General features: G+C 47.7%; 1 protein-coding gene across 1 annotated transcript in view; it reads right to left on the minus strand.

Annotated features, from left to right (window-relative positions):
• Window positions 1-242: 242 nt before the first annotated feature.
• The window catches only part of KCNU1 (potassium calcium-activated channel subfamily U member 1), a 168441-nt gene continuing 156045 nt past the window's right edge, over window positions 243-12638 (minus strand). The window contains exons 28-29 of the mRNA XM_033415052.2: window positions 4854-5048; window positions 243-2838 (exon numbers count right to left, since the gene is read on the minus strand). Coding sequence (XP_033270943.2) covers window positions 2632-2838; window positions 4854-5048 — 402 coding nt within the window. The 3' untranslated portion in view covers window positions 243-2631. The remainder of the gene's footprint in view (window positions 2839-4853; window positions 5049-12638) is intronic.

The raw sequence follows: 12638 nt of genomic DNA on the forward strand, positions 1-12638 counted from the left end.
GCGAATGGGCTGATGTACTGGGCGGCTGGGCTGCAGTCTCGCTGACCTGGTCAACTGAAGGAGGACAATTTATGTCTGTAAGCGTCTCTTCTGTCAGTGGCACCATATTTATAATTTCACACGGACTTGGAGGTGAAATATCCTTTTTGTAACAGGAGGTGCTGAAAGGGATGGCGCAAAACACAAGATCCGAGGGCAGCAGCATAAACTCGTTTTCTGGCCGGGTGATCACAAACCTGTAAGAAGAGCCAAAGGTGAATTCTGAGCCCCTGCAGCTGGGACGGTGTGGCTGCAGGCAGTGGCCAAAACAAGAAAGTCATTTTGCTGGGCCCAAAGAGGAAACGTTTTTTTTTTGCTTTGATTTAGTTTCTGATTAATAGTAAAAAATAAACAAACAAACAAAAAACAACTCTCTGGCACAGCGCAAAAGGAGAGGTCCAAGGCTAGTAGCTGGGAGACTAGTTCTCACGCCTGCCTCTGAAACCAACCACCTCTGACCCTAGGCATGCCACCTCCCTTCTGGGCCTTGCTTTTCTCATCATTTTAATGGGAGACGGATGGGACTATGGTTTGGGCTAATTGATTTCTAATGGCTTTTCTAACTATATGTTTCTCTGCTTTTAATATCCACGACCCTAATGAATTCGGTTGGCACAATTCTGAGCACTTAGCCAAGCTTTATCAAAACTGGAAGATTACGTGCATGCCAGATATTTCTATCCTGGGTTAGGCCTATTTTCATGTTTCTGCCACCAACTTTCACACAGAATGTAGGTTGCCCAATGGAGGAAAAAGAAAAGTAACCAAAGGTTTATTTGAAACCTTGACGGGTAAGCAAATAGTGAGTCAATGAGTTTCAAAGATCACCCAGAGCCTGGACCTGCGTGGACAGACTCTGCAGAGAAGCAGGATGTCTTGGCAGGAAATCAGGCACACGGCAAATCCTCAGAGAACATGAGTCAGATTCATGAAGACGCCAGTGTTCCTGTCAGAACGCTGAGGCAGCAGAACCCTGCATGACTTTCAGTGTCGCCCCGAATAATCACCTCTTCTTCCCTAAGCACCCATCCCAAGTCACCACTGATCTTTCACTGAATCATCTTCCCACTTCCCTCTCGCCCACTGAGTCCCCTGTAACCTCTGTGATATTTTAAACAAGATCTGCTGTAACCACATACTCTCTTTCAAACAGGAATATCATTTCCTTCCCTGAGGTCCGCCCAAGTATGGGCTACACCTTCTCCCAATTACCACGGTCCACAGGTTTTCCAGAGGTGTTGGGGGTCAGTCACAGGCAGACAGAGATGGGGATGGGGGGTCAGCATCATTCAGGCTTCCGAGTGCTGTTTCCAGAGCATCCCTGCTCCCTGCATCGTGTGGTCCATGCTCTACAGCCTTACCACCCTCCTCTTGAGTCACCTCAGTGTTATCCACACACCTCCATGTTTATTTAGGCCTTTGGCACATGGGACACTTTTTCTTTCAAACTCTAGTGCCACCGTCACCTTACGTGCCTGCAGTGTCTCCGTGATTTATGACTCCAACACGCAGACCAATTTCTTTGATTTCCACTACCCAGTGATCTTTATCTCCCAACCACTCTCCTGACCGCATACTGCTGTTGGAACTTCCTGACACATCCTGCCTCTAAAATCTCACCCTTCAATAAATCACTCTCTGACCACAACTTCCCCTCGTTCTTTCTCTCATTTCCTTACTCTTGGGTACATCCGCTCCTCAGGCTATTTCCATCCCCTGTCCTTTCCCTTTGCACTGTTGCTTCTACAGATGCACAGTAAACTCCTTTTTCCAGTCCCCTCAGTGATTCATGTAACTTTTACGTCTTTCTCAACTCCCTAGAGACTTTCCCCCTCTTTTCTCTCAGCCAGGGCTATGCCTGCATGTCACCGAGAAATCCTAGTGTTACGTAAACATTCCCTAAGCACAGCCCTCATCCACAGCCAGATCTGCCTTGGCCTCCTTTCTTTTCCTCCCTTTCTCCTGCGAGCGGAGAAGCTGTCTTTCTTCGTGTTCATGACTACTCCGCTTTCAGTGATTTGACTTCCTTCCCCTTCCTCCTGAAACAGGTTCATCGATCCATTTCCACTCTATTATTTTTAATTTCTCCTTCTCTACTGAGTACTGCCCGTTCCCACCACGAGACTCTTAGTCTGGACCTACATTACTGTGCTGTCTGGAGCTGGTACCCAGTACCCCTTCTTTTCTCCTCTCCCCTCCACACACATTTTCTTTCTCTTCCCCACTACTGTCAGAACGATCTTCTTTAAACTGAAATCTCTACACATCACTCCCGTATCTTACATGGACAAGGCACAGTGGCTAGAGAAAAGGCACTCAGTAAATATTGACTCAGCGAGTCCGGCAGCGAACAAGTAAATCTTTCCAGTGTGGACAGTGCTTTTCGGCTTTAAAAAGTCGCACAGGCGTTGATGAGGGGTAAGTTACAAAAGAACCCTGACTGAAAATCAGATTTCACTGGGGACAGAGAAACCCTTCTCCTTACATGGCCAGTACTACCTGGATCCCAGTCACCAGGGTTCATTCATATTATTTATACTGATCCTACGCTGTTACCTACTTCCCCAGCACCCTCTGTTGCATCTGGGGGCCCTAAGCTCTGGCCGTCTCTTTCACACAGAATGACGTCGCTTTGGCCCTCGTGCTTGGGTGGTGGCCGGCGCCTTCTGCACCAGCATACACTCCCCTTTTGTGCTCTGGGTTGCGCTCTTCCTCATCTATCATGCGGTACAAGCCGAGGCACAGGACTCCAAGGTTATCTAACGAGCCGCAGAATATCTGCCCAAAGGTCCTTCTTGGCTGGGGAGAGAAGAGAGAAAAACTTAGGTCTGGCGGCACTCGAATCAAGCTGTAACAAGCACTTACTGGAGTGTCACTTGCCTTTTCTCCCAGTGGAGTCTGGAAGACCCAACAGCTCCCTCCTAATACCTCTCTGGTGGCAGCAGCAAGTGGGCTGGAAATCAGGCTGACCGTGAGTTTTGAGCATCTAATACCAGCAGCTGTTTTTATGACTCTGGTCTTTCAGGAGCCTGTCTGGGTGTGGTGTGGCAAGGGGCTATGCTCGTTTTTATTACTACTGCTGGTTTGGTAACGATCAAGAAGTCACAGTGAGCACCAGGTTGGAAAATACAGTTTTTTTTTTTCTTGAGGTACGCGGGCGTCTCACTATTGTGGCCTCTCCCGTTGCGGAGCACAGGCTCCGGACGCGCAGGCTCAGCGGCCATGGCTCACGGGCCCAGCTGCTCTGCGGCATGTGGGATCCTCCCAGACCGGGGCACCAACCCGCGTCCCCTGCATCGGCAGGCGGACTCCCAACCACTGCGCCACCGGGGAAGCCCGGAAAACACAGTTTTTAAGGCACATAAAGAGAGAGCGGCCTTCTCATCCTCCTCTTGACCTTGCTCTCAAGCGACTGCCAACAAGGCACCTTGAGTAGCTGCAGGCTCCAAAGCAGCAGCCAGTGCGTTCAGGGAAGTCTTAAGAGAACAGTCTGTTTAGTTCTGTGATTCCTCAGAGTAAAGAACAGAGGACCAGACACAAATGGAGAAGAAAGGGCTGGCCAGTCCGCTGCCACCTCTGGTTCCCACAGGAAGTGGCCAGTAGCAGCTGTCCTGGGCTTAGAATCACTCACAAGTCAGCCTGAGATGAGGAACCCAGGACCACAGAAATTCGAAGGACTGGACCATGGAGGGAGCTTTGCAATGTTGTTTGCACCTGGAATTCAGATGCACAGAGCGTGGGGTGCGCCGTTATTGGCAGTACCTGCCGAGACACAGCAGACACAGAGGCAGGAAGAGGGCTGTGAAGAAGGGGCTCTACTCAGGCCCCTCTAAAGGCCTGCCCCTGACGGTGACACCGGGGAATCGAATGCCATGTCACTCAAAACTAAACCAAAAGGCAGGCCGACCAGTAGATTCCTCACTGCAGCCTGGACTCGACACTGAGCCCCAAATGCCCAGATGCCTCATGGGGATTTGCCAGAATTATTTTCTTCCTTGCTATAATCTACTGTTTGTTAGCTCAGAGGACTAAGAAAACTCAAGCATTTTTCACTGGCTAGCCCAGACAGATTCTTAGGCCCAAACGTGGAATCCTTCTGCCTGATTTCAGGTGACATGATCAGATTTCTTTCTTTTTTTTTTTGGCCATGCCCCGCAGCATGCGGGATCTTAGTTTCCCGGCCAGGGATCGAAATTGTGCCCCCTGCCTTGGAAACGTGGAGTCCTATTCACTGGACTGCCAGGGAAGTCTGGATCAGATTTCTTTAGTAGTCCAAGCGTAGGGAGAGTGGACAGGCCCTGGGTCAGACTGCCTTAGAGGGACCCTGCTTGGTCACTGGTAGGCAATACGGTCTCAGGTAAGTATTTGTTTCTCTGCACCTCAGCTTCTTAATCTGTTCAATGGAATTAATAACGATGCCTACCATGTAAACCTTTGGAGAGATAAAGTGAAAAACAAACAAACAAAGCAGACAGGCCCAGGTCAAATGCTCAGTGAATATTAACATTACACTTATTATTAAAATCCTTGTCAAGGGACAAAGTTATGGGACCTCTCTGATGCTTCCTGTGCACTTTTTTACCTGGAGGATGGGGATACTAACAATGGCTTGATCTCTCAGAATTGTTGCAAAAAACAGTTATCACGTGAAAATGCACTGTAAATTGTAAATACACTATGAATATAAATTACATTAATTTGTCATTATTATTATTATTTATATGCTCTAGGTGATCTAGGAACCCAAACAGGTTGGATCAATTTCCAAAACTCAGGGAGGTTAAGACGCTCTACTACGAGAAGAGTTGACTCACTTGAATGTCTGACAAAATGGTTTGGTTTAAGGACAGAAGCCCCAGCTTACACCGCATTCTTCCAGGTGAAACGGTAGAGTAACTGTCATTCAGCCCACAGAACTTTTCCTTATCCAAATGTTGTTCCAGCTGAGAACTTATCCCTCCTGTCACCAGCATCTGAAGTAATTCCAGAACATGGTAATTGTAGAACGCCTGGAAAGCAAGGACGAGGCATGTGCAAAGTCAGAAGGTGGAGGTGGAGAGACGTGGCGATTTAGTGGGCACCGTTGTTTGAAATGGATCTGATGGCACAAAGCAGTGTCTCTCATTATCATTAAAATCATCCCAAAGCCGGCAGTTTGGGTAGGGCACTGGGTTAGGCAAAGTGCAGAGAAAAGAGCACTGACCCCGTTCCTGCTCTTTTGGGGAGGACTTACACTGTAATAGTAGGAGAAGACGGGTAATGACACTGACCCCAAGGGTGTCCCCGCTTCCAAAAATGACCAGAGGAGTGTATCAGGCCACAGATACCCTAACAATCATCAACATGTATTTACAATATGTAACGACACTTCTAGAGATTTTCCTTAGGGGACTACTGACATTACTATTGGCGTCGACACTTGACTCTTCCGGATGTGAATCTACTTATATTCCTTTTGATTCTGACCTATTTGAGGACAGGTATTAACTTAATCTCCCACAGTGTACATCTCCCATGGTGTACTTCGAAAACAGCAGGTGTGGAGTATAAAATGAATGGGATTTCAGAATATTTGGCGTCAAAATGAAGCCAGAGATTGACGACTGACGTGTGGGTCAACTTAGTTTGAAAGTAGCTCGAGTCTGAATACGCCAAGCCATTTTCTTAGACTCTTTTCCCAAAGGATTTCAACACACTCAGTGTTGACTAGGCAGTGACATACATGGAAATAGCATTGTAATAACTGCCCATGAGGTTTTCTTACATCCAGTGTTATCTATATAATGTTCTAAATTTCCTACCCTTTGTCTTATCTAAATCGAACTTTTATTCCAGTAGAAATGAGAATTTACATGGTTATATAGCACCTACATAAAAATCAGTAATTTTGTTTTCATTATAAGTAATAGGAATGACTTCCATCGTTATTGAGAAATTTTACCATTCACTTTCTCCATGTCCCAATTCAGGGACTTGTCTTCTGAAGTCTGGGTTATGAGACACACCTCTTTACTAGTCTTTTTCTCATTTACAATCCATTGCTCAAAATGCTTCCAGAGAGATTGTCCAGGAACGCAAATCAGATCCCGCCACCCATCCCTTGAACCTGCAGTAAAACCAGGCTCAGACTCGTTTCCACGGTCTTCAAAGCCCTCAAGATCTGACACCAGCTCCCTCTCTGAGCTCATCTCCATGAGCCATGGTTCTCTCCGGTGCACACTACAGTCAATGTGCAGTCGCTCAAGTGACACTTTTACTCCTTCATGCCTTTGCTTTAGAACATCTGGTTCATCTTTCCTCTTGGAAGACCCTATACTGGCCTCCTCATCAGAATGAAATTTTCCTTTCTTTGTGATCCCATGGCCACTGGCTTTACTCTATTGTATTCTTCTGCATTTTAGAGATAGTTGTTTGTACGGAACACACCTGAGTTTGAATCTTGGACTGGCACATCCTAGCGGACCGAAACACCTTTGGACAATTCCTGTATTCTTTCTCAGTCATAGTTTTATGATTTTAAAGATGACATGATAATACCCACCTTTGAGCATTGTTTGCAGGATTCAATGAGATATACAGCACACACCACTGAATTGTGCTGTCTTCGACACTGGTGTTCATGTACCTGGATCACCTGGAGTGATATTCATGAGACCCAATTTCTGGGATCCCAGATCTACTGGATCAGAATTTATGTACGGGAGTGGGAATCAGAATTTAAAGGGCACCTCTGGTAGTTTTGACATTGGTGGTCCTCAAATTACACTCTGAGCAACAGGCCTTAAATGATGTGTTCTTTCAGACAGACTTTGTCTACTTAACATTCACGTCTTCAAGAGCACATTGGACCAGGCAGGTGTAAGAATATTCAGTGCAAAGGTTGCCGCAAACAATTATTACAAATGATTTTTAAAAACTGAGTGCAAAAACAGCTGTCAGGATATTGAGTGCAATTGGCAGTTGAATTTTAACAAATAAACCAATACTGTTAGCAAAATGTAGAGCCCACTGGAGAAGGCGACCTAGGAAATAATATAATCTATGTAAATTAAGAGAAAATAAAAAGAAAAGGACTTTTACAATATTTTTCAGATTAAAGATGACTTCAAACACCTTCTCCATCCTAATGGCCAGACTGAAAGAACGAACCTCCTGACTGACAGTCACCTCCGTATATTCCCTCCCTGTTGCATCCTCTACCCAGAAGGGTCTCATGGATCTGGCCCCCTGAAATCCAGGAGGGAGTGGAGGATGTAAATCCAGATTGGACCACAATCCGTTTAAGAACAAGTGGCCGTAATGTAGAATGATCAAACATAATGCTGTTAGAATATTTCTCCACTGATTAAAAAAAAAAAAGGTGTAATTTCTAGGGTTATCCTGGTGTCGATGCCTCTAGGGAAACATGTACTTTACATATTTAACAGAGAGAGGCCTAGCTTTTGACCCTATCCTTTCTTCAGTTTTGACATCAAAAGGCTTGCAATTCTATATTGGGGAAAATTATGGGGTTTACATGTCACCCTTATTCTGAGCCCATCTTACATTCTTATTATTCGGGGTTCCATGGCACTGCCATTATGGGTCTCTTTTTTCTTTCCTCCCTTCCTCCCTTCCTCTCTCCCTTCTTTCCTTTTTTTGGTTTTCATTCTTTTTTTCTTTCTCAAGAAAATATGAAAGTTGAAATGTGCATGAAACATTTTAGGACTTCTAAACTTGAATAGTGTTTCTAATAAACTCAGATTTATATTATCTAATATCTAATATCTCTAATATCTAATGTCATCAGTTCAATCAGAATTTGAACTTCTGATGTTTGAAAATGTTGCAGCCCAAAGCGTTTTAACTTTCAGCTACAGTGAGGTTTGAGGTTTCTCTCCTATTACTCCTTAATAACATAGATACTAACATCCTGGCCACTCACTACTTTTAATTCTGAGAATCTCAAAAGGTCTTAAGGCCCACATTTTCTGAGAAATACTTCTAAGTTGAGAATGAGGCTATATGGTAGGAAAACTGCCACTAACCAGCTGAGTGAACTTGAGATCTCAAGCCAGGTAACTTTTGTTATTTTCCTTACCTCCCTTATAAGTAAAGGGAAATGCTCCCTACTTCATGTCCAGGTTTGAAATCCTATTGTTATAAAGCCATATGGGAGTCCTGCTCCCATATGGAGGGGTCTGAGTGCGCCTCCATATTTTTATTTAATTTTAATTTTTTTTTTTGCGGTACACGGGCCTCTCACTGTTGTGGCCCCTCCCGTTGCGGAGCACAGGCTCTGGACGCGCAGGCTCAGTGGCCATGGCTCACGGGCCCAGCCGCTCCGCGGCATGTGGGATCTTCCCGGACCGGGGCACGCACCCGCGTCCCCTGCATTGGCAGGCGGACTCTCAACCACTGCGCCACCAGGGGAGCCCTCCATATTTTTACATAGCATTGAGCTGAGGGTTAAAAGTGAATCCCAATTATACCTTAGGGGCATGTTTCTCCACCTGGGCCAGGAGTTTACAGTAGTATTCCAGGGGGTACTTGCAGCCGTAGTGTTGGCTGAATCAGAAGATTTGGAGGGAAAATCCATTATTTTTATCTTGGAAAAAAAAAATCACAGGGATATCAGGGGATAGAAGGGGAAAACTACATGACAATCTAAAACAGAACTTCAGTACTTTCAGGCGGTGACAAGTTCACGCCACATTTTTCAGGCTTTGTTCTCTCCTCGGGACCTGTGAGTTCATCCTCCTTGGGTTTCTTACGGGCCACCTGGAAGCACAGCGCAGTTTTCCAGGGACAGGTGAGAAGGAAGAGAGGGCCCCGCAATATTAGATCAAAACAGAGTTCACTGAGACGCGAGTCAAGGAGGTGACCTCATCCTGTTCCAGAAGCTGCTGAGGTGTCAGCCCCCTTTATCCTGAGGGAGCCTGTTCGGAACGCACCAGTCCGCAGCCTTTCCCTTCTGCAGAGGATGGCCACCAGGGAAACACACATTTTGATTCTAAGCATAACCTCTGACTGTGCAGCCATGGGAAACAGACCTCTTGGAGGATCAAGCTGGACGGCAGGTGGGAAGAGCTGAATCTGGAAGATGCTTCTTGGGGAGGGAAATTATGGGACAAAATGGATGTGCAAAATGGGGTGGAATGGCTGACTCCTGTCTCCCGGACAAGACTCCCAACCAGGAGCTGGAGACTTGACTCGGAAGACAGAGAACAGGAATCTGGCTCTCTTACTTTATGCCTCTCTGTTGGTCAGATTCTCTAACTTCTAGGCAGTGGTTTTTAGTCTTCTCGACAACAGAAGTCCTTCTTTGAATCAAGTCTCATGCAGGAGCCTCGTATGAGACCCAGATGAGAGTAGAGTAGTTCTGACTGGGGGGAAGGGGTGGGTGGGCACTGGGGAGGGTGGGTGCACCCTGGTCTTCTCCTCCCTGCTCATCCCTCAGGGACTCTGGAGCACCCCGGGAGGCGGATTCCTTCAAGTAGAACTTCAACCTCAGTGTATTGAAAGGACACTCGTAATCACAGAAAGAGCCTTCTGGAGAGGCAGTGGAATTGGTCGTAATGGATTTGGTCTGTCTCTGGAACCTTAGGAATTTGGGTCTGAAAACCAACTTGTCATCTGTAAGTGCTGTGACCTTTGGCACATTAGTCACCCCTCTAGGCTTCAGAGTCTTGATCTGGAAAACAAGGCTAGCAACTGTATCCTCTTGGTTAGGTTGACGGGAGAATTAAACTGCAGGTAACGCATTCAGCAAAGACCGTAAGTGCGTGCCTAAGAGATGATGTTACCATTGTTCTTACCCCAGATATTGCTCTGATTATTATCTCAACAATGAAACCGCTGGAAGATGCCGCCTCAAGGTCTGTGCTGGTAAAGACTCGCAGGTGTGATGCGGAGGAAGAGACCCGTGAGTGTCAGTGGTGTCTGCCGTGGGCATGTGATGGAGGGAGTGATGACCCAGGGCCCGTGACTGCCACCCTAACTTTATGGGGAGATCGGGACCTTGGCCCTCCTCCCGCAAGCCTGCACAGGACACGCTCCAATACGTATGGAGAATGAAGTGGCTGGACACACACTGTAGGGCCACCACAGTGGCCCCAGATGGTTTCAGTGCAAGAGGATATAAATGTTCTCCTCTTCGCAGAGGCTACTGCTCTCACCGCCAGTGAGCAGGTGGAAGGTCAGGGGGCCAGCCAAGACCAAACTGTCCTCGGATGAGCAGACACAACGAAACTGGAGGCTCAGCCCTGACCCTTGGGCTCCTTCTTTCTGTGTGGCTGATATGACAGAAAGTCACCCCCGTCCTTAGAAGCCAAGTGGAGCCAGTAGTACCAGGTCCGGGGGAGGGAAACAAGTGGGCAGCATCCCCTGAGCATTTTCAAGGGTCTAATTCAGCTCCTCAGGGCCAGAGATTTGCAGTTGGAGCTCCAAACAGTGTTAAAGTGTGTTCGTTTTGCTGAGCCATTCGTCATCAAGGATTTGAGAGCTGGGGCAGGAGCCACTAGGTAGAGATGAAGAAGTTCAGCCCCCTTGACATACAGGATGCCTCGTACCCTGAAGCTCCACTGCCGTCCTCACGGCCTCGTCAGACGACCAAGTGCCAGTCCAAAGCCAGGCACTTCCCAGGAGTCCCCAAGGGCAGGCTGAGGGCCCAATGCGGCTTGTGACCTCATGTGACTGTCCCCCATCCCAGGCCACCATATGTGGCTTTCTCTCTCTCCCACAGACTTCACCATGGGGCCTCAGAATAGACTCCTGAATTTTTACACAGCTAATTTCATGTTCCAGCAGAATGAGACACAACAGCTGAAGGCAGCCTGGGAGGAAGGGGCACTCCTCAAAGAGGTGAGTGTCGAGAAGACTCATCACCAAGTTCGTGTTCCCCATGCTGGCTCATGGGACGTGCATATTGCTGGACACTCTCTCGGTCCTCACGGCCCAGCCTGCTCCTCCCACTAAGTCGAAACAGAGTCTGTGACTTTGCTCCTACCTGTGTGGGCCAGTGGAGTTTAACCGAGGCTGGAGTTTAAGTCACAATGCTGCCTGCTGTCTAGGGATCTCTGAAGGGAACGGGGGCCTTAAACCCTTCTAAAATGTGTCCTGCAGACAGATCCAGTTCACCAGGTCATGTCCTTGCCTGACGCTCCAGTCCCTAATTATGGGCAGGGTAACTGAAGTATTCACGACAGGCAGGGTTTTAAAATCCTTTCCCTGACGGAGCTACTTTCCTGGGAAAGTGACCTGACTCAACTTCCCTCGCTGACTCTCTGTCTGGCTCAGTCAAGGCTGAATCCCGCTTAATTTAGGAAATTCGTAGTCTGTCAGCCTGTTTAATGTTAAACGATCACGGACACGGTATGACCTCTCTGAGAGCTCAGCGGCGTTTATGAGGAGCCCCCCCGAAAGGCTTAGGGAGACAGAGCCGAGCCGGGCAACATAATCCACTGATGCCATAAGGGCGAGGCACGTGCCCTGACCACGCTCCCCTAAAATGCAAACTGCGCTTCTGAGGCACTTATGAGATTCAGGAACGATGCCTCTTCTGTGCGGAATTCCAGAGGGCAGCCAATCTAGCAAACTGTGCTCAGAGCCTTGTGCTGTGTCAGCATCTGTGCACAGATGTTCAGCCTCTTTGCAGCCCTTCTCTTGGAACATCTGGGTAGGAGGCATCTGTGAGGGAGTGGGTTACAAGCATTTCCCCTGCAGGAGTTCTTGCAGCCATTCACAAATGGCTACGCACAGATTTCCTAAGGTTTAGTTAAATTCCTTGAACACCCTGGGAATGCTCCCACCTGACCTTCCCTCTGCCTGGAATGTTTCTTCCCCAAAGATCAGAAAGGCACGTGCTCTCCTGTTCCCAGGACTTGACTCACATACCGCCTCCTCACGGCTGCCTTCCTAGGCTGCCTTATTGAACTTTCAACTCCTTCCGCAAACCCTACACGTCCTATCTCACATCACCGTGGCCCTTCTATCTATCTGACATAATACTTATCATGTGTGTATCAACCTCCTCCATGGGCATGAGCTCCACATGGGCAGAGACTGGTCTGTTTCATCACTGCTGTGTCCTCAGCACCTAGGACAGCACCCTACAAGGTGTTCAACAGGCATTGTGCAATGAATAAATTCTACTCATGGAAATCCTGCAATCCATGCAAGGGAACTGTTCAGGGAAAGAATGACCGTGCAGTCAAAAATGCATCCCAGGGGCTTCCCTGGTGGCGCAGTGGTTGAGAGTCCGCCTGCCGATGCAGGGGACGCAGGTTCGTGCCCCGGTCTGGGAAGATCCCACATGCTGCGGAGCGGCTGGGCATGTGAGCCATGGCCGCTGAGCCTGCACGTCCAGAGCCTGTGCTCTGCAACGGGAGAGGCCACAATGGTGAGAGGCCCACGTACCGCAAAAAAAAAAAAAAAAAAAAAAAAAAAAAAAATGCATCTCACAAGAGGGGCAACATGGAGGGAGACTGGACTCAGCTCTGAATAAAACTCACACCACCAAAGGCCAAAGAAACAAAGCCCTTTCCTTGAACCCCGCATCCTTTCATGGACAATTTCTGTATAGCTTGGGGATATTTTAGAGAGAAGAGAAAGCAGGATCA

This window comes from Orcinus orca, chromosome 21 (genome assembly GCF_937001465.1).
Source record: "Orcinus orca chromosome 21, mOrcOrc1.1, whole genome shotgun sequence".
In the NCBI taxonomy this organism is placed as follows: domain Eukaryota; kingdom Metazoa; phylum Chordata; class Mammalia; order Artiodactyla; family Delphinidae; genus Orcinus; species Orcinus orca.